The sequence below is a fragment of the Somniosus microcephalus genome, chromosome 22 (assembly GCF_052327205.1).
Source record: "Somniosus microcephalus isolate GS21.2 chromosome 22, FLI_Smic_1.0, whole genome shotgun sequence".
Taxonomy (NCBI): domain Eukaryota; kingdom Metazoa; phylum Chordata; class Chondrichthyes; order Squaliformes; family Somniosidae; genus Somniosus; species Somniosus microcephalus.
In genome coordinates, this window is record NC_141008.1 from 49,145,041 (window position 1) to 49,164,596 (window position 19,556).

At 45.7% G+C, this 19,556-nt stretch overlaps 1 protein-coding gene across 5 annotated transcripts in view; it reads left to right on the top strand.

The window, feature by feature from the left end:
- The window catches only part of LOC147102289 (flotillin-2), a 140,716-nt gene extending 122,498 nt beyond the window's left edge, over window positions 1–18,218 (top strand). For all 5 annotated transcript variants that reach the window (XM_085964684.1, XM_085964683.1, XM_085964685.1 and 2 more), the window contains 4 exons: window positions 1,182–1,396; window positions 3,144–3,327; window positions 4,250–4,399; window positions 5,408–18,218. In XM_085964684.1, the coding sequence (XP_085820810.1) occupies window positions 1,182–1,396; window positions 3,144–3,327; window positions 4,250–4,399; window positions 5,408–5,446 (588 nt within the window). In that variant the 3' untranslated portion in view covers window positions 5,447–18,218. The remainder of the gene's footprint in view (window positions 1–1,181; window positions 1,397–3,143; window positions 3,328–4,249; window positions 4,400–5,407) is intronic.
- The last annotated feature ends 1,338 nt before the right edge of the window (window positions 18,219–19,556 follow it).

A 19,556-nucleotide genomic window follows, 5' to 3' on the forward strand; every position in this document is an offset into this window, starting at 1 on the left:
AAGAATGGTTCCAGGGATGAGGGACTTCAGTTATGTGGATAGACTGGAGAAGCTGGGGTTGTTCTCCTTAGAGTAGAGAAGGTTGAGAAGAGATTTGATAGAGGTGTTCAAAATCATGAGGGGGCTAGACAGAGTAGATAGAGAGAAACTGTTCCCATTGGGGTCGAGAACCAGAGGACACAGATTTAAGGTGATTGGCAGAAGAACCAAAGGCAACATGAGGGAAAACTTTTTTACGCAGTGGTTATGATCTGGGTTGCACTGCCTGAAAGGGTGGTGGAGGCAGATTCAATCATGACTTTCAAAAGGGAATTGGATAAGCACCTGAAGTAAAAAAAAAAAAATTAAAAAAAAATTAATTGCAGGGCTATGGGGAAAGGGCGGGGGAGTGGGACTAGCTGAAGTGCTCTTGCAGAGAGACGGCACGGGTTCGACGGGCCGAATGGCCTCCTGTGCTGTAACCATTGTATGATTCAGTACTCTTGAGTGTGGTCTAACCAAGGTTTGATACAAGTTGAACGTAACTTCTCTGTAATTCTCTGTAGTTGGACTCCACGTGTCAGCCTTGCCATGTGGGAGATGCCAAGTGCAAGAAGAAAATGGGAACGGTCATACAGTGACATGAAGGGGCCATCCTGATCCTCGGGGCAGGGCAGAGGAGAGCAGTGAGGCTAATCCAAGAGTCAAAGGAAGAGCTGTGAGGATCAGCTTGATAAGCTCTGAAGGGAATGTTGAGGGACATGACTGGATACAAGATACTCAGCGGTTTCTCGAAACCAAACCTAAAACAATACTTTGATATCAGGGCAACAGAACAAGCGAGGGTACAGGTTCAAGGGGTTTGAGTGGCAAATTTAGGAGGGGCGTTGAGAAGTATTTCTTTACACAGAGATTAATCATCAAATTGGAACGAATTCCCTAGAATCGTGGTTGAGACCAAGGCACGAGATTTGTTCAGGGGAAACGGAGATGCTGTACTGGGAAGGCAAACTTTTTTCATTTTCAGAGACAATTTCTGCTTGTTTCTTGCACAGAATGATAGTACTGTAATTGGAAGTCCCAGTTTCCATTATTCTCAAAAAAGCTGCTTTTTATAAAACCGTGGGAATTAAAGCTTTAGAGGCACTGTGTGGGTCAAGCTATTGTAATGCTTTGTATTGCATTTTCTTGGCTGTGCTTAGAAAGCAGAGGCTCAGCTGGCTTATGAGCTGCAGGGAGCCAAGGAACAGCAGAAAATCCGACAGGAAGAAATAGAGATCGAGGTGGTGCAGCGCAAGAAGCAGATCGACATCGAGGAGAAAGAAATCATTCGTATGGACAAGGAGCTGATCGGGACGGTGAAGAGACCGGCAGAAGCGGAGGCCTTCAGAATCCAGCAGATTGCAGAAGGGCAAAAGTACGTGAGCCTCCCTGATGTGCTTCATGTCCCCATAACTCTTAACTGCTGTTACCCAGTATAATTATCGTACGTTAATGAAATTACATTGTGCAGCTGTTATCTTGGCAGAAGAAATAGCTGTAAGATGGGATGGATTTTTCCACATGCTGTTCAGTAGTGGAATGTGATTCTCACACAGACGCACACACACACACACGTGTTCCATATCCCTTAATGCTTGCACTGCGACCACCTCACCTTGTGTTTTATAACATTGATCCTAATTAGTGCTGAATATTTATCCTTTAAAGCGGAATCTTTGAACATTTAACCAGGTGATGAATGTAAAAGACTTGCGTTCATGCCAGCATTCTATCCTTCCCCTCCGAGACATCTCAAAGGGCCACCCGCGCAATGTATTACTTTTGAAGTACGGTCACAGGTGAGGTCGACATATCTTTGAAAATGCTAGAGAAAGGATTATTAAGTTGACACTCAATGAGCAGTGGGACACTGCTTCAAACTCCTCCAAAAACCTGTTTGGAGGTACAGCTCGCACATCACACTCCACACAGCAGATTCAATGTGGGAAAATAGACTCAATAGAAAACCAAAAGGTACATTTTAAACCTCAAGATAATGGCTAAGGTCATTCCCTGAGATCACCATCACTCTCCATCCCCGCTGCAACTCGCCATGATAAACCATCATCGAATGAGTTTGCAAAGGCCCTCAGTAATGTCTCTTCCCTTGAACCATGCGTTTGTTTCCAGGAGGCAGAGCCATACATAACTGCTTGGGGACCGAGAGAGCAGAACCTTGTCATGCTCAAACTTTCGCACAGGCAAGCATGGGCAACGTTGTCCATTTAAAGGCCATGCCTGTTGATATAAATCATGTATTGGTGAATAATAAATGACCAGAGTCCATGGCCAGCTTGGAATATCCAGCCGGAAGGGTTTTACTTTGTTCCTGACCTGATATCTTTGTAGAAACGGATTAGCTTTCAGGTAAACTGACTTCTGTGACTGCACTAACCTGGATTCGTTCCCTATGTATAATCCAGAATTGACACCTGGCCTGAATTGGCCAGAGTTCCATATAATTGAATGTGGGGCAGGGAGGAAATAGGTGTTCCTTTTCTCCCCTTCTCTTACACCCCCACCGCCATGCACCCTCCCCGCCCCGTCCCCCCACCTCTCTTGGACCTGTATACAAACAGTTTGGGCATATGCCCAAATTTTTTCTTAAATAATTCAAAATCTCATCACTTGCACCATAGTCAAATCTTTTGTTTACAACCTGCGTATCTGCAATTTGAATTCTACGTGGTTGTGGATTCAAGTCCCACTCCAGAGACTTGAGCACAAAATCCAGACTGACACTCCAGTGGGGTGCCGCACTGTCGGAGGTGCCGTCTTTCGGATGAGACATTAAACCGAGGCCCTGTCTGCTCGCTCGGGGACGTATAAGATCCCATGGCCACTATTTCGAAGAAGAGCAGGGAATTTCTCCCTGGTGTCCTGGTCAATATTTAGCCCACATTAATCAACACCACTAAAACAAAGTATCTGGTCATTATCATGTTGCTGTTTGTGGGAGCTTGCTGTGCACAAATTTGCTGCCGCGTTTCCTACATTACAACAGTGACTACTCTTCATTGGCCTGTAAAGCGCTGTGGGGCGTCCTGAGGTGGTGATTTTGCTTTCCTATTTGGTCACTCTTGCTGCCACGGTTCTCTTTATCTCTCTCGTTTTTTTTGCAGAGTGAAACAAGTGCTGACCGCCCAGGCTCAAGCTGAAAAGATCCGCAAGATCGGCGAGGCAGAAGCTTCTTCTATATCGGCTATCGGAAAAGCCGATGCTGAGAAAATGAGATTGAAGGCAGCAGCTTACCGGCAGTATGGAAACGCAGCCAAGGTGTCGCTGGTGCTGGAAGCTCTTCCGAAGGTAACCTGGCGGGTTTTAAAGATGATGAAGCACTCTTAATTGCCATCCGTAATCACACCGTCGTGGAGAGAGTGAACGGAGAGTGAATTGTGGAAAAACTTTCTGCTTGATTGGTGAACCAGTAACGAGGAGGGGGTCAGAGTGATCACTAAAGCAACGAAGGAGGATCACTGGACGTGCTTCTATCACACAGGGTTTTTGGAACATGTGGCCATTGAGGGAGAGATGGCAATATAACTTCAGAGGGAATTGGAGATGCATTTGAGAAGGAAGACTATAAAAGGAAACGGGGAGTGTCAGAGAAGTAGAATTAGAGTAAAAGAGCTGGCACTTGCAAATTGTAAATTCTATGAGTTTATAAAATCTCTGCCTTGCCTGTTATTGCATCTTCTAGCTGCCTGGCTCTGCCATCTCGATAGGCCTTTTGGTGTCCCTAACGATATTGGATTGCTGTTCATCAGCCCTGGTCGGAGTCGTAGGGGTAAACTTTACGAGCGTGCACTCCCAGTACAAAGCTTTGTACGCTGGCAGTGCGTGTTGGAAATTTGGGCCGGACATTGGGGCACTGCAGGAATTCCATCCATTGATTTCAATCCCGGTCTCCCGGCCCAAGTTCCTCATATATGCACTCAGTGCGTGAGCCTCCAGGCAGGAAGTACCGATTCACAAAATCCACCCCGATGTGCTTAAACCACCAGTCTCTTGCTTGGGTGAGTTTAACTCCCAGCTGCAGCTGTAGTCTTTGGCACTGAGGCGGTAGGGGGGCTAATCGAACGAATATGGATGCTCGCGAAAGGGAAATGGGAAATTGCTCACAAAATATCTGGATTAGTCTAATGATGGGAGTGAGGGGGCAGGGGGAGGGCATTTATTTTGTCCTAATGTCGTTCCTTTGTAATCGTGGTGAACTGTCTCTCTCCAGATTGCTGCCAAAGTAGCAGCTCCTCTTGCCAAGACAGATGAAATAGTGATTCTCGGAGGAGATAGTAACCGCGTTACGTCGGAGGTCACTCGCTTATTGGCAGAGGTCCCTGCCTCTGTCCACGCTATCACGGGAATCGATCTCTCAAAGGTCAGTGCCGTGCTTCTTTCTTGCACTTGAGTAATTCTATGTTGTAATATAAACACTTCTGTTCAATTAACCAGCAAGTGTTTCTGTACGTTTGGAATAACTTCTCCTGAGCCAATCATTCAATCAGATATGTCATAGTTACGGTTTTATTAAGGGAATATGCCAAAGTGAGGCCTGTGGAAATTGGAACCTAGTGCGGACCTTGCTCTGTGTATCCTAGCTCGGCTCGGGTCAGGTCAGCTCAGCGACAGCACTTTTGCCTCTTGAGTGAGAAGGCTATGAGTTCAAGCTCCACTCCAGAACGTGAAGCGCTTTATCTGGACTGACACTTCAAATGAGGTACTGAGGGAGCGCTGTATTTTTTTTGGAGGTGCCGTCCTTTAAATTAAACGATAGGCCCTATCACATGTTCAGGTGGGTGTCAAAGATCTCCTTGCACTATTTGAAGAGGAGCAGGGCGTTCTCCTATAATAAAAACAGAAAATGCTGGAAACACTCAGCCGGTCAGGCAGCATTTCTGGAGAGTTAGCGTTTCCAGTCGATGACCTTTCGTCAGAACTGGAACAGCTTAGAGATGTAACAGGTATTCAGCAAGTACAGAGGGCAGGGAAAGTGGGGAGGGGGGGGCGGGTGGAGGAAAGAACAAAAGGGAAGGTCTGTGATCGGGTGGAAGGCAGGAAAGAGTAAATGACACAAGGGATGGTGATGCGAAGTGAAAGGAGATGGTAATGGAACAAGTAAAGAAACAAAAGATGAGTCTAGAGGAGGTGTAAATGGGAATGGCAGAATCATCAGCAACAGCTGCCGTCCGAAAAAATGGGAGCGGTGGTTATGATCTGAAATTGTTGAACTCGGTGAGTTCGGAAAGCTGTAAATTGCCGAATAGGAAGATGGCAGTCCCTTAATAACTGGCAGCAGGAGTTGAAACAGCGTCCATACAATCATAACCCAGAGGATTGGTGCCAGGCTATCGTTCTCTCTCAGTATTACATTCTCTTTCTTTTCTAGGTTCCTTTGTTCCAAAATTTAACCAACAGTCAGACCTGATCATCAAAAAGCCACAACAAAATCAGGATGTTTGTCCATAGAAAGTACTATTCCACAGACCTCCACCTCAGAACACTTGTATAAGGAACTCCTTTTCTAATGACAACTTGTGCGATTGTTTTCTCTCTTTTTTAATTTTAGTTTTGTTTTTCTTTAAAACCTCTGGTGCCTTAATTTAATCCGGATCAGAAATTCAGCGTACAACGAGCATTTTTTTTTCACTTTTTAAATCCAAACTTTCAAGAATTGTTTTTTTTTTTCATTTGTTGATATTCAATCTTTGCATTAAGAATAAAACAGATTCTAATGTCCATGTTGCAGGTTGTCTGCAGCCGAATTGTTCGGCTGTGCGGAAAGTTAGCTTTTTAAGTCTTCCTTTCCGCGCTCCCCCCTCCCTCATTTTGCCTCCTGATTTTAATGCCAGTGCCAATACCGACCCCAACCCAGCCCGCTCCTGGAGTTGGGATGTCTGGTCGTGGCCACCGAGGTGTCAACAACTGCCAGTGATGGTGAGAGGCGCCATTTCATCGAATCTTGCAGCACAAGAGGGGCCATTCGCCCCGTCGTGCCTATGCTGGCTCTTTGCAAGATTTGGAGCAGGAACAAGCTGATCGATGTCGGCTTCCCATTTTCACATGGAGTTCCCAAATACCTAAACTTAAATTCCCACTAAACTTCAAATGACGGTGCCTTTCTGGCTCTGAGGTGTTTTTTTTTATTTAAACCAGTCCCCTGGGCATTCCCAGATCTAGATGACGGACCCTGCAACATGGACACCGACATAGCAGAGGATGACGAGTACTAAAAGCCATAGGTAACTCCAGCAGCTGTGACGTGTTTCTGCTGCAGGAATGTCACTGGTTTGGTGCGATCATGTAAAGAGAGTTTACTGATGCTGGATGTTTTTCTAAACGATTCTGTTGTGTCCCAAGATAGGAGAGAATTGATTTGTCTTGGTGATGTGTGGAGGATATTTTCCGATGTTCTGCTGGTGGGTATTGGGGTGTGCCGCTTGGCTCGAGGCACCATGTGAACTTATATATTAAAATGTGCAATCTTATTTTAAAACTAAAAGTCACTGCAGAGTTTGGTACAGGGTACACAACCTACAGGAATAAAGTTTATAAAAAGAATAACTATTTTGTCTTTGCTGTTGAATGTCCCGTGTGTTGTATATGTGGCTAAATCACACGTGCGCACCTCAATATGGTCTCCAGTGGGGTTAGACATCGACTTTAAAAATGTCCTCTACACACCAGCGATCAAATATCCCTTTCGCTCTTCACTGTGGGGGGGATGCTTATGAGCACAAGCACAAGTGATCGGTTACTGGCTTTTGCGGAAGTGGAACTGCAGCAGAAATGCACCTTCACTGTTAGAGGACTAATTCTGCCGGTGTGAATTCCTCAGTCAAGGAAATGGCTCATTACCAATAATTGTCCAATCGTCAGATGCAGCCAGGAAACAAATTGACTTCTGTGCCCTCGCCCTGTATCCTAAATGCATGCTCGCCGCCCACCGTTCCTCGTCCAGATTGCTGGACAGCAGGATAACTCCCCAAGACATTTGCCATAGCCTCTTGGAACCAGCCGCTGTGTCTTGGGTGAAGGTGGCAATATATGACTTGTCCTTCCTCCCTTCCCTACATCAGAGACTTGCCAAGTGGCGGTGCAGCTTGTCAGTGTATCAGCGCACTGTTCCATTAATGCTGCCATGCCAAAGAGCATGTTTAAACTGGAGGTGAACCCACCTGTGGAGTACAGACTATTGCACCAGCGACGGTGCGTTGGCAGTACCTTCACCTTACTCTCCATGTTCTTTTTCTAAAGAGAAATTGATGGAACTTAGAATATGGGACCATTTGAGTTCATTTACTCTCGTGTTCACTGGCTGCAGAAGCAATACCTGGTGTCATGACGTCCCTGATGGACTAGGGAGCACTGTGCACAGAATGGACTGTTAGTGATATTGAGCCTCATCAGATCTGGGTTTTCATTACCACGAGGAGTTAACTATTGACAACCAACCCAGAATACAAAGAGGGTACTCTAACTGCTGAAGGGGTGCAGGTTCTCCACAGAGCGTGATGCAAACTCCTCACTAAATATTGTTTGTTCAGTTTACGAAAATTCTTAAGTTCAACTGAAAAAGATGGAAATCACAGTGTGAGCGAGCTTGTATGAAATTCATTTGTAGGCTGCATTTATTTTAAACGAATCATTGGCTTTGTTGAAACAGCAGTGTAATCTCATACAAATGAGTTAACTATTGGTTACTGTGCATGCCGCAGTGTGATTTCAACCCGCCTCCCCGGTACAAGTCGTTGCATGGTGGTTAAGTTATCGATTGTGACATAATATGCAAATTCTGGAATGCAGTGTAAACTTTTCTTTGCTCCGCAAGCCCGTGTCGATCCCAGTCATTGTACGCCACCGCTTGCGGTACAAATCACACGTCCGAGGACCCGATCGGTGCTGTCACATGTTCCTGTTTTACAAAATGTGTTCCGGAAACAGAAGCCTTAATTCACATCTCAATCATAATGGGGGAAAAAATCATTTTAGCAGAGTTCGATTGACGTACGTTTTTTATTTTCCATGTACTGTGAAGGACCTTTTTAAGAATCAATCCCTCTGTCAGGTAACTCTGCCTTGCCCAATTCTGAGGGTTTCTTGTTGTGTTCCATTTTCTTCCTTATCCCTTGTACAGTCAGGATTAGCATCCTTAATGTGGCTTTCCGCTCTGTTAATTAGATTTATAACTGATAGAGTTTAGTTCTGGGCGGGACAAAGAAGGTGGTTTATTTTCTTGCTGGTGAAGGTAAGGTAGGGACTGACTATTTTAACAGTCACTACAAACGTGTGGGGGGGCGGGAAATCTGTCGGGGCGTTTGAAACGTACGGCGAAAGGTTTGGGGTTGCACTTCCGTGAAGAAGGTCCAGATGGGCTTTGACATTGGAGTTAAGACTCCGGGTGAATGAGGAAATCCGGGACTAATGCTGAGCCAATGGGAGACTGTTAACTGGACAGTGGCACTGCCTTAAACAGGCCCATAGAATTGGCCACAATGTATAGACGGCTGTAACCATCTCCTTTTTAAAAAAAAAAAAAAAAAAAGTTTTTAAAATTTTATCTCATTTTCTTTACCTGCCAAAAATGATTTTGCTTCAATGCAGTTGATGAAGCTGTTTGAATGAATCAAAATTCATGGGTTTAAAAAAAACTAAAAACAAATAAGTAGAAAAATGTATATTTACTATGTACTCTATCCGTTCTATAGATTTAGTGATACCATTATGTATGCAATACTAGGTAATTGTTCATGTCATCTGTTTTTGAAATGCAATTGCATCCGTTGTAATCACCACACAGTGAAATATTATAAATGCTGACGGGTGGGCTTATAGCCTTCGTCCTCCGTTTTCCTTTCTTCATTGCAGCCGGAGGGTCTTGACCACTGCTCACTGAGCAAATACGGGGTCAGCTTGGCTCAGCTGGTAGCACTCTCGCCTCCCAGTTCAAAGTTTGGTGGGTTCGAGCTCCATGCCATGATTTGAGCACATAATCTGGGCAGATGCTGTAGTGCCGCACTGCCGGGGGTGCCGCACTTTTGAGGCGATGTTAAACCAAGACCCTGTAAAGATCTGGGAAGTAACTCCGTGTATGAAGTGATTTGAGATGTTTAGGTGATGAGGCGCCATATAAATGCGAGTTATTTCTTTTAAATTGCTTTTATTTACGAGGCACCGCAGAGGAATATCCATCTCCGGCTCCCTCTGACCCCGTGAGCTTCTCTTTTTTGTCCTGGCCTTGACCGAGTATGCATTAGTGAAATGCAAAACTGAGGGAACCAACTCCAGGTGTTTAAACTTGCTGCAATGGGAGGTGCTTTAATGGAGAACGATGTCATTAGCTACGTTTGTGTTGCTGTGGCTCCATTAGCAAAGCCAGTAAGCTCACCCTGATATCCTGCCGTGCGTTGGGAACTCACCCTGATATCACGCCCGCTGCGGGAGCATCATGCATTGCGACCTGGCGAGCACTAGAGCAATACGCACGCCACTGTCGCCCCACCTTTGCTGTACGCTGCCATCAGCCTTGGGCCAAATCAGGGTCATTTATGTTGGGTGCAGCTGTCCTGAGACAGCCATTTCTCCTCCAATGTAAACAGCACCCAGAGCCTAAAGCTATAAGGGCACAGATTCCAACTGGTGAACAGATAGCTTGCTTTATAGTGTCTGGTGCATGTGGTGATTCAGGTGGACGCACCCCTGTAAACTGAGGCTGTGTTCGCTCTTTCGGGGAGTTTGCTCCCAACATGCGGGGCTTTATTCTGAGTCCTATGGTTTCTGAGCAGAAGATTTTCACTGAGATGCTTTTTCCCTCTGCACTCACCCACCAACAGAATCCCCCCCTTTCTGCCACCTCTCAACTAATTTCTAAATCTATTTGAAGTTGCTGCAATGCTATACTAGGGGATTGATGGGATTTGGTGGGGGCTGGACCTGGGCAAAGTAAGGGGAATGAGTCAGCAATGGATTTTAATGTGTGTAAATTTATAGTAATTTACATTTGAACTAGAAACACAAGTACAGAAAGAAAATAACAGCTGTTCATTCCCAGATTGTAGGTATGGTTACTGACCAGTCTCTGTAGGTATCCAGTGGGTTATCAATAATGCAGTGCTGGGATGCATCTCGCCAGCATTTAACTACAGGCTGAAGCAGGTTATTTAAACACTGTATAGTTTGCTGGCACGGTCACATTTCAAAAGCTGGGTGTGGAATTTTCGAAACCCGATCTTCACAAGGTAGGAGATTGTTGACGTTCAGAGAACAAGACATGAGCCCAGCACTTGGGGCCTGTAAGTTAGGAATTCATGGAAATGTTTTTGTATTTAACAGATTGTGCATGCAGAGCCTGAACATGAAGCAACAAAAGTTTGGGTGGTTTTAATTGTACAGCTTAGTATAAATAAAGTGTGTGAAAACCTGGCCAATTACTTGGGTAGTCTGGATTTGAATAATTAAACAGATGATTTGAATAATTAAAGTGCAACAAGTGGGCATTGATGAATGTGCAAGTGAGGGTAAACTGTTGCAGGGTATCGAATTACTCTGCTCAGCTCTGCTTGTAGGGGAGTGGCATTAGAAGATTCAAAGCCACAAGCACAGCACCAAAGCTCTGTTTTACAGAAGCTTTGCTGCAGCTCAGCCGTGAAACAGAGCAAGAGATGCAATGCCTGGTTCATTTTAAAACCTGTGCATCTGAATAACCTTAATTTTACCTTTTTAATCTCCTTTCAGTAAGGAGAAAATAAATTGGAGTGCTTTGTGTGTTTTTAACCTTTTTTAGTGAAAAGGTTAACTTGGAAAAGAAAAAGGCCTGGATCACGATATGGCATTTGATTTTGGAACAAGTTCCTTGTAGGCTACTCTCGGGGTTTTGTATTTTCATTTCTCAATCCTGATTTCCACCTATCGCCCCAAAAAAGAGAAATCCACTTGCCCAACACTGCTTCAGAGGGGAGGAGTGACGGAGACTCTGGATCTAACGAGAAAGTCGTGGCCAAGTCGACCGAAGATGCACTTTCTTCAGTTGTGAGCTGATCGGCAGGATGCGGCACTTCTGGTACCGGCTGAGCGTCGGCTCATCTGCCGTGCACCGAGCGAGTGAGAGGCCTCACCAAACTGCTCCGTCATGAGGTAGAATCACACAGCTCAGAAGGAGGCCATTCGGCCCACCGTGCTGTGCCAGCTCTTTGAAAGAGCTCTCCCATTAGTCCCACTCGCCCTGCTCGTTCCCCAGAGCCCTGCAAATGTTTCCTTTTCAAGTATTTATCCAATTCTCTTTTGAAAGTTATTATTGAATCTGCTTCCACCGCCCTTTCAGGCAGCGTGTTCCAGATCACCACAACTCACTCTGGTTCTTTTGCCAATTATCTAATCTGTGTCCTCTGGTTACCGACCCTCCTGCCACTGGAAACAGTTTCTCCTCATTTACTTTATCAGAACCCCTCATAAATTTGAACAGCTCTGTTAAATGTCCCCTTAACCTTCTCTACTCTAATGAGAACATGCACTGTTTGATTTTTTTAAAGTTGTAGCTTTGTGTATTTTCAATTGAATGAGATGTTTATGTTTGATGATGATGGTATGAACTTATAGCTTGCTGTCGGCACTTCAGATCAATGTCCAGTACTTCGGTATAAAAGGATTCAGCATTTCATTTCCTTTTTCCTTCCCCAATTTCTTTTGTGGTTCCCTCCTCCGCCTCCCGACCGCACCTGTCCTCATCCAGAAGGGAAGCCAGGTGACTCCTTTCAATAACTGCAGGTCCTGCTTTTGATTTGGCCTCTAGGAGCCGCTCCAGCGTGATTCGTTCTCACTTGGTCCCACTGGGGTAAGCAGTTGGTCCCCATTTATTGGTCTCCCCACTTACAGCCCCTGTGGGACTTGTATCCTGCTACTCTGATGTAGCATTGACGGATGGCCCAGTGTGTTGGCCCCCTGGTGCAGTGCCACCTCTAGAACCCTGCATTACAGTCCTTACAGCTAGTGACTAACCCAGCTGTTGTCGGACGTGGCATTTCTCCAATAGAAATATGAATAGCGTGATGAAATCGCTGGACACATGAAGTTTTTAATTTTTAAAATAGGATAAACCCGCCCATTCCTTCACCAGTTAAGTTTGAAAGTGTCTGCTCTTGTCCTTTCAGTGTATAACCTTAGTCATACGCTCTTTACTAATATTCTTGTTGATCAGGACCTAGTGGGCATGGAAATACTGAGCCAATGAACCACATTTTAGACGCCCATTGTTGGAGTACACGGTAGCAGATCAAGACACAATCCCGACACCGCAGTTTACTCAAGAACCCGGGAGTTCTCTGTTCCACCTTGGCAGCTTCATTACCCCAAGGCTTGTTGAATCTTTCATTTCTCGTCTCTCGTCTGTTACCTCCACTGATCATCTCCCTCCAATTGTCCAGCTTTTTGCCCTCAGTTTGATGGTTTGCCATATAGAAATTCACAGCACGGAAGGAGGCCATTCGGCCCATCGTGTCCGCGCTGGCCGACAAAGACCTATCCACCCTAATCCCACTTTCTAGCTCTTGGTCCGTAGCCCTGTAGGCCACGGCACCTCAAGTGCACATCCAAGTTCTTTTTGAATGTGGTGAGAGTTAATGCCTCTACCACCCTTTCAGGCAGTGAGTTTCAGACCCCCATCACCCTCTGGGTGAATAGATTTCCCCTCAAATCCCCTTGAAACCTCCTACCTTTCACTTTAAATCTATGGCCCCTGGTTGTTAACCCCCTCTGCCAAGGGAAACAGTTCCACTCTATCTTGGCCTCTCATCATTTTATACACTTCAATCAAGTCTCCCCTCAGCCTCCTCTGTTCCAAAGAAAACAACCCCAGCCTATCCAATCTTTCCTCATAGCTAAAATTCTTCAGTCCTGGCAACATCCTCGTAAATCTCCTCTGTACCCTCAATATGAACACTAAAAGTTGGAGTAATCATTCTGAACCGTGACACAGATATTCCAAGGAGCTTCCCATGGAGAACACTTGTTTGATTCGAACTCTTATTGAACTTTGCTACATCTTCAAGTTATTACTGTATTGTAATCCTGCTTTTAATTGTGGCAGCCTTTAGATACATCTTTTTGAATTGCTTACCTACGAGTTAGACATTTATGTAGAGTTATTAGCTGCTATGTTTGGCCAAAACACACACCACTGAAATTATTCCAAACTTTCTGTTGCATCTCCTGAGTATCAAGGGACCAGAATTTCACAATTTTTATTTCTTGTCCAATTTTAGCATTTCATGAAACATTGCATTCTTGGGGCTAATAGCGCAAAGGAAGAGGTTGGGGATAAAAGAGCAATTGGGCGTAAGTGTTGAATCGCAGTTGCTGTGAACTGGCCTAAAGACTTCTCCAGAACTTCTGTTCCTGCTGTCTTCAGTTCAGCCAGCGCGAGTGCCCTTGCAAGTTGAGGTGGCAGTTTCTGCTCACAGGGGAGAACCAGTTTATCTCTTCATAGCTCCTCCCAGCAATGGTGTTGGCCAAAATCAAACTTAAAAGCCAGTGTTGAAGACCATCCTGATGGCTCATTGCGGAAGAGCATTCCAGGATGTGGGAATCGGCCGTGCAAGTCTGGATGATCCCAGGTTCGACCCCCTTCATCTGCTTTGTGACTTGGGCTGGACTGCGATGGTCCCTGCGGAAGAATAGTCTGGTGACGCGAGTCTAGCCGCACGCACGCCTGCGCATGAACGAAAGAGGGTCACTTGGGTAAGGTACTGGAGGGCTGCTGTGTGTGGAACCACACCCCATCAAGAGTCTTGTGCCTCTGGCAGAGGAGAAGAGAAAGAACAAAATCCACATATTGGTTATCACTGCACATCTCAAACAGCCTTGTTTGCGATCTCACATGGAACTAGAAATGTGATTGTTTCTCTCTCTTCCCCATTTGTACTTTAACCCTTTCAGACTCCTCCGCTCATGTATTGTCCCTTGGAAAAGAAGAGCCAGACAGGCAACCTACTTCAGGTTCCTGACGATATCAGAAGTTGGCAGGCAGAAGTTGCACAAGAATGCCTCGAGGTGTATCGCCAATGGGTTTCCTTTACTCGTGAGTAAGGGCTTGCCCTGCTCTCGTTACTATCTCCATGTGGCTTGACACCCAGATTGGAGTGTTGCTTCTCAATGTATGGCACAATGCGTTTGAGCACCAGTGAGTGACCTGTTCGCCTGATATGCAATCCCCCCCCCCCCCTCCCAAGTACTGACTCCCTGTAAGGTGTTGCCATCATCTCACAGCCTCCGTCATCTCATCCAGGAGAGGGCAGTCTGTTAACCACTCAATGGTGCTGTGGATACCCCCTCTTTGCCAGTCTGACCAGCGATGCATGTTCACTCAGGCAAGGCATCCACTTCTTGAGGTGCAATACGTTCCCTTGTGAAGCATGGAATCGAGTGGCCTGGGAGAGGCCACTGACAAATAGCCCCAAACCCTCAAATGTAGCACAGTGTGGCTGGCAGTATGTCATTCGCTTTATTACCAGTGGAGTTGCTTTGAATTGTTTGTAAAATTGTAGCCAAGAAGATTAAAACGGGACCTGAAACTTTTTTTTAGTAACCGTTCTTCCCCTCCCCTCTCTCTAGTGTTGTTTCATTTCCAGCTTAGAGAGTGCAAGTGAGTAACTCGTTCCCTAATCCTGTGCTGCTGGTTAATGGTGTTCCCCCTCTTTCTGAAATGCTTTTATCTCCACTTCCCTCAAAACGATTAGCTGTGATTGACAACTGAAAGTGAGGAAGAATCACGGTGCATTTCTACATTACAACAGTGACTACACTTCAAAAGTACTTCATTGGCTGTAAAGCGCTGTGGGACATCCTGAGGTGGTGAAAGGCCCCGTCTGCCCCCTCAGGTGGACGTAAACGATCCCACGGCACTATTTCGAAGAAGAGCAGGGGAGTTCTCCCCAGTGTCATGAGGCAAATATTTATCCCTCAATCAACATCACAAACATAAAATATTCTGGTCATTATCACATTGCTGTTTGTGGGAGCTCGGTGCCCTGTTCCAATATTTATCCCTCAACCAATATAGCAAAAACAGATTATCTGGTATTTATCATATTGCTGTTTGTGGGAGCTTGCTGTGTGCAAATTGGCTGCCGCGTTTCCTACATTACAACAGTGACTACACTTCAAAAAGTACTTCCTTGGCTGTAAAGCGCTTTGGGACGTCCTGAGGTTGTGAAAGGCGCTCTTTTTGCATCCATGCACACCAATTGTGAGCTGTGTAGTTGGTTTCTAACGAGCTGGTGAGCTTTCCTGGCCATTGATGTTTCTGAAAGACTTGCATCCCTTTTGAATGGTGCAGTTTGAGCTGCCTTGCCCCCTCTTCCCCCCCCGCCCCCCCCCATCCCCGAACCCAAGGCTTTATTTGAAAATGGCCGACAGCAGTCTACGCTTTCATCCTCGTGTAGGGAAATATATTCAGTGCTTCTTCAATATCATGCATATTTCAATATCTTTACAATGTGAGTGTCTCCTGTGTCTTTTGAATCATTGCTTTTTTTTGGGTCTGAAACGTCACATGCCGAGGAGAGAGACGTTAGAAGGGGATTAAAACTGTTTTAGTTTTATTACAAAGATGTTTCCCCACAGTTACACCGCACACAGCAGTCTTAAAAGCCAAATAAAGAAAAAGCTGACGTCAAACCTGTAGAGGAAGAAATTATTTAAACAAATATGACCTTTTTTATTGACAGTTATTCACATTATACGTTTGTGTGTTGAACATGGAGGGCGGCCGTAGTAATGGGAATGCTTAACCTTTTGACTATTGAAGACAAGTGACAACCTTATATTTTTTTTAAAAAGCACTTGACAATGAAATCAAAGTCACCTTTGTGCCTCATTCCATTATGGGTACAGTATTTGAATTGTACATTTTTTTTTTTCTCCCTGCTTTTATACCAAGTATCGCAGTCTGCCCTTTTAGATGTGGGATGCAATGGTTTTCAGGGTTTAACCCCCCCCCCCCCCCGAGCCTTCCTTGGATTTGAGTTGCTTTTGGACCTTCAGGAGGGGTGGGAATGGACTGAGACTGCCAGAATGTACTTAACCTTCGGTTGAGTCTTGCTTGGACTTGGTTTTCAACCTGTTGGCCATGCAGAAGCAAATTCATCAGGATGTACGTTGCATGGATTTGCATATTTCCAGTGGGTGACAGCGAGTTCTCTTGATAGCTGGATCAAGGAAATATTGTTACAGAAGTTTACAGCGCAGAAGGAGGCCCATCATGCCCGTGCCGGCTCTCTGAAAGAGCTCTCCAATTAGTCCCACTCCCCTGCCCTTTCCCCAGAGCCCTGCAAATGTTTCCTTCGCAAGTATTTATCCAATTCCCCTTCTTTTGTTGGCTTCAAAATATTTGGAACTCGCTACCACAGGGAGTTATGGTGAAGTGAGATAAATACGGGGAGAAAGTAATCGAAGGATTTGCTGATAGGGTGGGAGGAGGCTCGAGTGGTGCATAAACACTGAAATAGACCAGTTGGGGGGCGGATGGCCTGTTTCTGTGCTGTAAGTTCTATGTAATTCTATTTCCACCCGATTTGCATAATGTATATCCTAGAAAACAACTTTGCCTTAACTGAGGCGGGTTCACATTGGATTTTTAAAACTATTTTGATACGTGGTGAGTTAGATCCCCTCCCAGCTCTCTGCTTTGTTGATGCACTAGGAAACATCCTGCCCGTTGCCCTCCACTGTCTGCTCGGCCATTTTACAATCGGTGTGCTGAATTAGCGATTGACTCCATTCCGTGTCCTGCCGGGAGAAGGGTGGTGGCCCGGCCTAACTGCAGCACTCCCAATGAGTGAGCAGGGGGGTCTCCCTCGGTGTCCTGGGCCAATCATTATCTGGTCATTATCACATTGCTGTTTGTGGGAGCTTGCTGTGACGCAAATTGGCTGCCGCGTTTCCTACATTTCAACAGTGACTACACTTCAAAAAGTACTTCATTGGCTGTAAAGCGCTTTGGGACATCCTGAGGCACTATAGAAATGCAAGTTTCTTTTTTACGAAGTTTAACCAGTGGTTGTACGGTGGGGTTAGAATCCCCCCTCCTAGTAATACTTGATCAGCACAATGGACACCGCTTTTCCTTACATTCTGTGGGAAGTTAGGTCTTTCATCAGGGAGCTCAAAACTCCTGGTGCACAGCTGCTGAAGACCGCTGTGGGGGGGGGGGGGGGGGGGGGGGGGCACTGGTCGCGTAACCCAAATCTTTATCCAGTACACAGGATCCTCAGGCTTGATAGTAAGCTCTCTTCATCTGCAAGATAATCTTTCTCCTGTCATGTCGCTCTGTATTCCAGCTCAGCAGTCTTCGCTAGTTAGGATCTGTAAGGGGGGGAAGTGCCACCAAGCTAGCTGTGGTAAAGGTTGCATCAGGCACACAGTTCCTGAAATTAGGGAAGAGGGAATCTGGTTGGGGTTTCAATTTAAAACCATTTATGCCCATTTCTCCCTCCCCCCCAACTTCATGAAGACTGCTGGACTGAAGAAGGATTGGCAAACGTGAACTGACTCCTTGCAAAGTCAGGGAGGCAACCTGCAATGGTGGTCACGTTGTGTTTAAGCTGATGGGGTGAGATGAAATAAGGTGGTAGGATGTTTGTGTGGAGCATAAACACCAGCACAGACCAGTTGGGTCGAATGTCCTGTTTCTGTGCTGTAAATCCTAAGTCATTCTTGGCTGGGTGTGAAACAGCAGTTCCACACGCGACACGTTTTGTGAGTGGATGAGTCGCAGACTGCAGTTAATAAACACTCAACCATAGCCTGGCAATCTGCAGGTGTAGTCAGAGGCCCCTCCATGCTCCTTTGAACTGAAACCTGGTCCCATATTCACAAAACATTACAAGTGAAATTGTTTGTGTGCGTCAGGACCTGCGCACAGGAGGTGTTCCAGTTGCCTTGTGAATATTGACCAAGGGGTTTGACATTCTCATCTGCTGCATTCTGTCCCTCCTCCTCCCCGCCCCCCAGCTATAAAAGCAACCCTCAATCTTCTGGAAGCTCTAAGCTGCCTGTGTAATATTTCTTTAATTTACTCGGCATGTGAATGTTGCATGTGTATATATGAGACCCATGTCACGTGAGATCCAATCATTGTGCTGTTAATTCTCCAAACAATTAGATTGGAATGTTACATGTACCATAATAAAATTATTAAACCACTTCCACTGATGTTTCTTTTTCATCCAAGGATATTGTGTGGGGGGCGAGGGGCAAGGAAGAAATCTGGTTGCCAACTCTGGTTAGGTGTATTCCTGGAGGTTGCATCACATGACTACTTGGCCCCGCCCCCACACTCCCGCCATTGGTCCATCCTCCAGACGCACTACCTTCCCACGGCCAATCGGAAAGCGAACTGACTCTTTGTTACCCAATTGGATTAATCTTGACTCTCAGTCAAACAGCTTCTCCCCCCCCCCCCCCCCCAACACAAATCACACCTCTCCAATATTATTTTAACTAATAAATTAAAGTGTCCAAAGCAAATGAAAAGACACAATTTTGTTTAACGCCCCAATGATTTTTCTCCCGGGTGTTGCTCGCAGCCGTGCCCTGGAGATTAATCTTCAATTCCTGGAGACTCCAGGACAATCCTGGAGGGTTGGCAACCCAAGGGGGAAATGGAGTGTAGTTCCATGCAATTATAAGATGGGGGTCATCTGATCAATGGAGAGCGAGTTCAGTGGACATTGTGCTACCAATGGCTGCCCTGCCTATTGAAATTTTGGCCACGCTCATTTTTTGGAGTTTACAAATGAGCACGAGTGCTGGTGAGCAAGTTGATGCACCCTCAGGTGGGGTGTGTAAGTCGAGATGATACCATTTGGCCCTGGTTGTCTCTGAGCTGGAGAAGTGGAATGGCCCCTCCTGATCACTGCCCATTGACCCCCATGCTGGAAAGGGTTTGGCTGTGGACATTGGCTGCCTCCCACTGTCGAATAGTCCACTGGCATTCACTGCCATACGAATGGGTGGGGTGTCGGCACCTGTGGAACTGGACCCCCAACAAGAGTCAGGACCTCCATTTGGGGGGGGTGAGAATACAATACTGGAGAGGATGACGAGAAACCTGGACCGTGGTGGGTATGTACGTTGAAGCTAGGGTATGTGTGATGAGATTTGATACAATTATATCCATCTTGTGTCTCCATAAACCTTCAGGTTCCATCTTTCATATTGCATGATTTTTGTCTCTTTGGAAAGGATAGAGTGGCTGTATTCTGTGACAGGCTGCTGACTCCTTTTGATAGAGGTGCTGTCTGGGGTAGTGGCCAAAATTTTAATAATTTTATCATAAAAGAATATAATACAACAACAGCATCTTGCATTTATATAGCGCCTTCAACGTAGTAAAACGTCCCACGGTGTTTCACAGAAGCGTTCTCAAATAAAATTTTACACCGAGCCACATGAGATATTAGGGCAGGAGATCAAAAGCTTGGTCAAAGGTAGGTTTTAAGGAGCGTCTTAAAGAAGGAGACAGAGAGAATTTCAGAGTTTAGGGC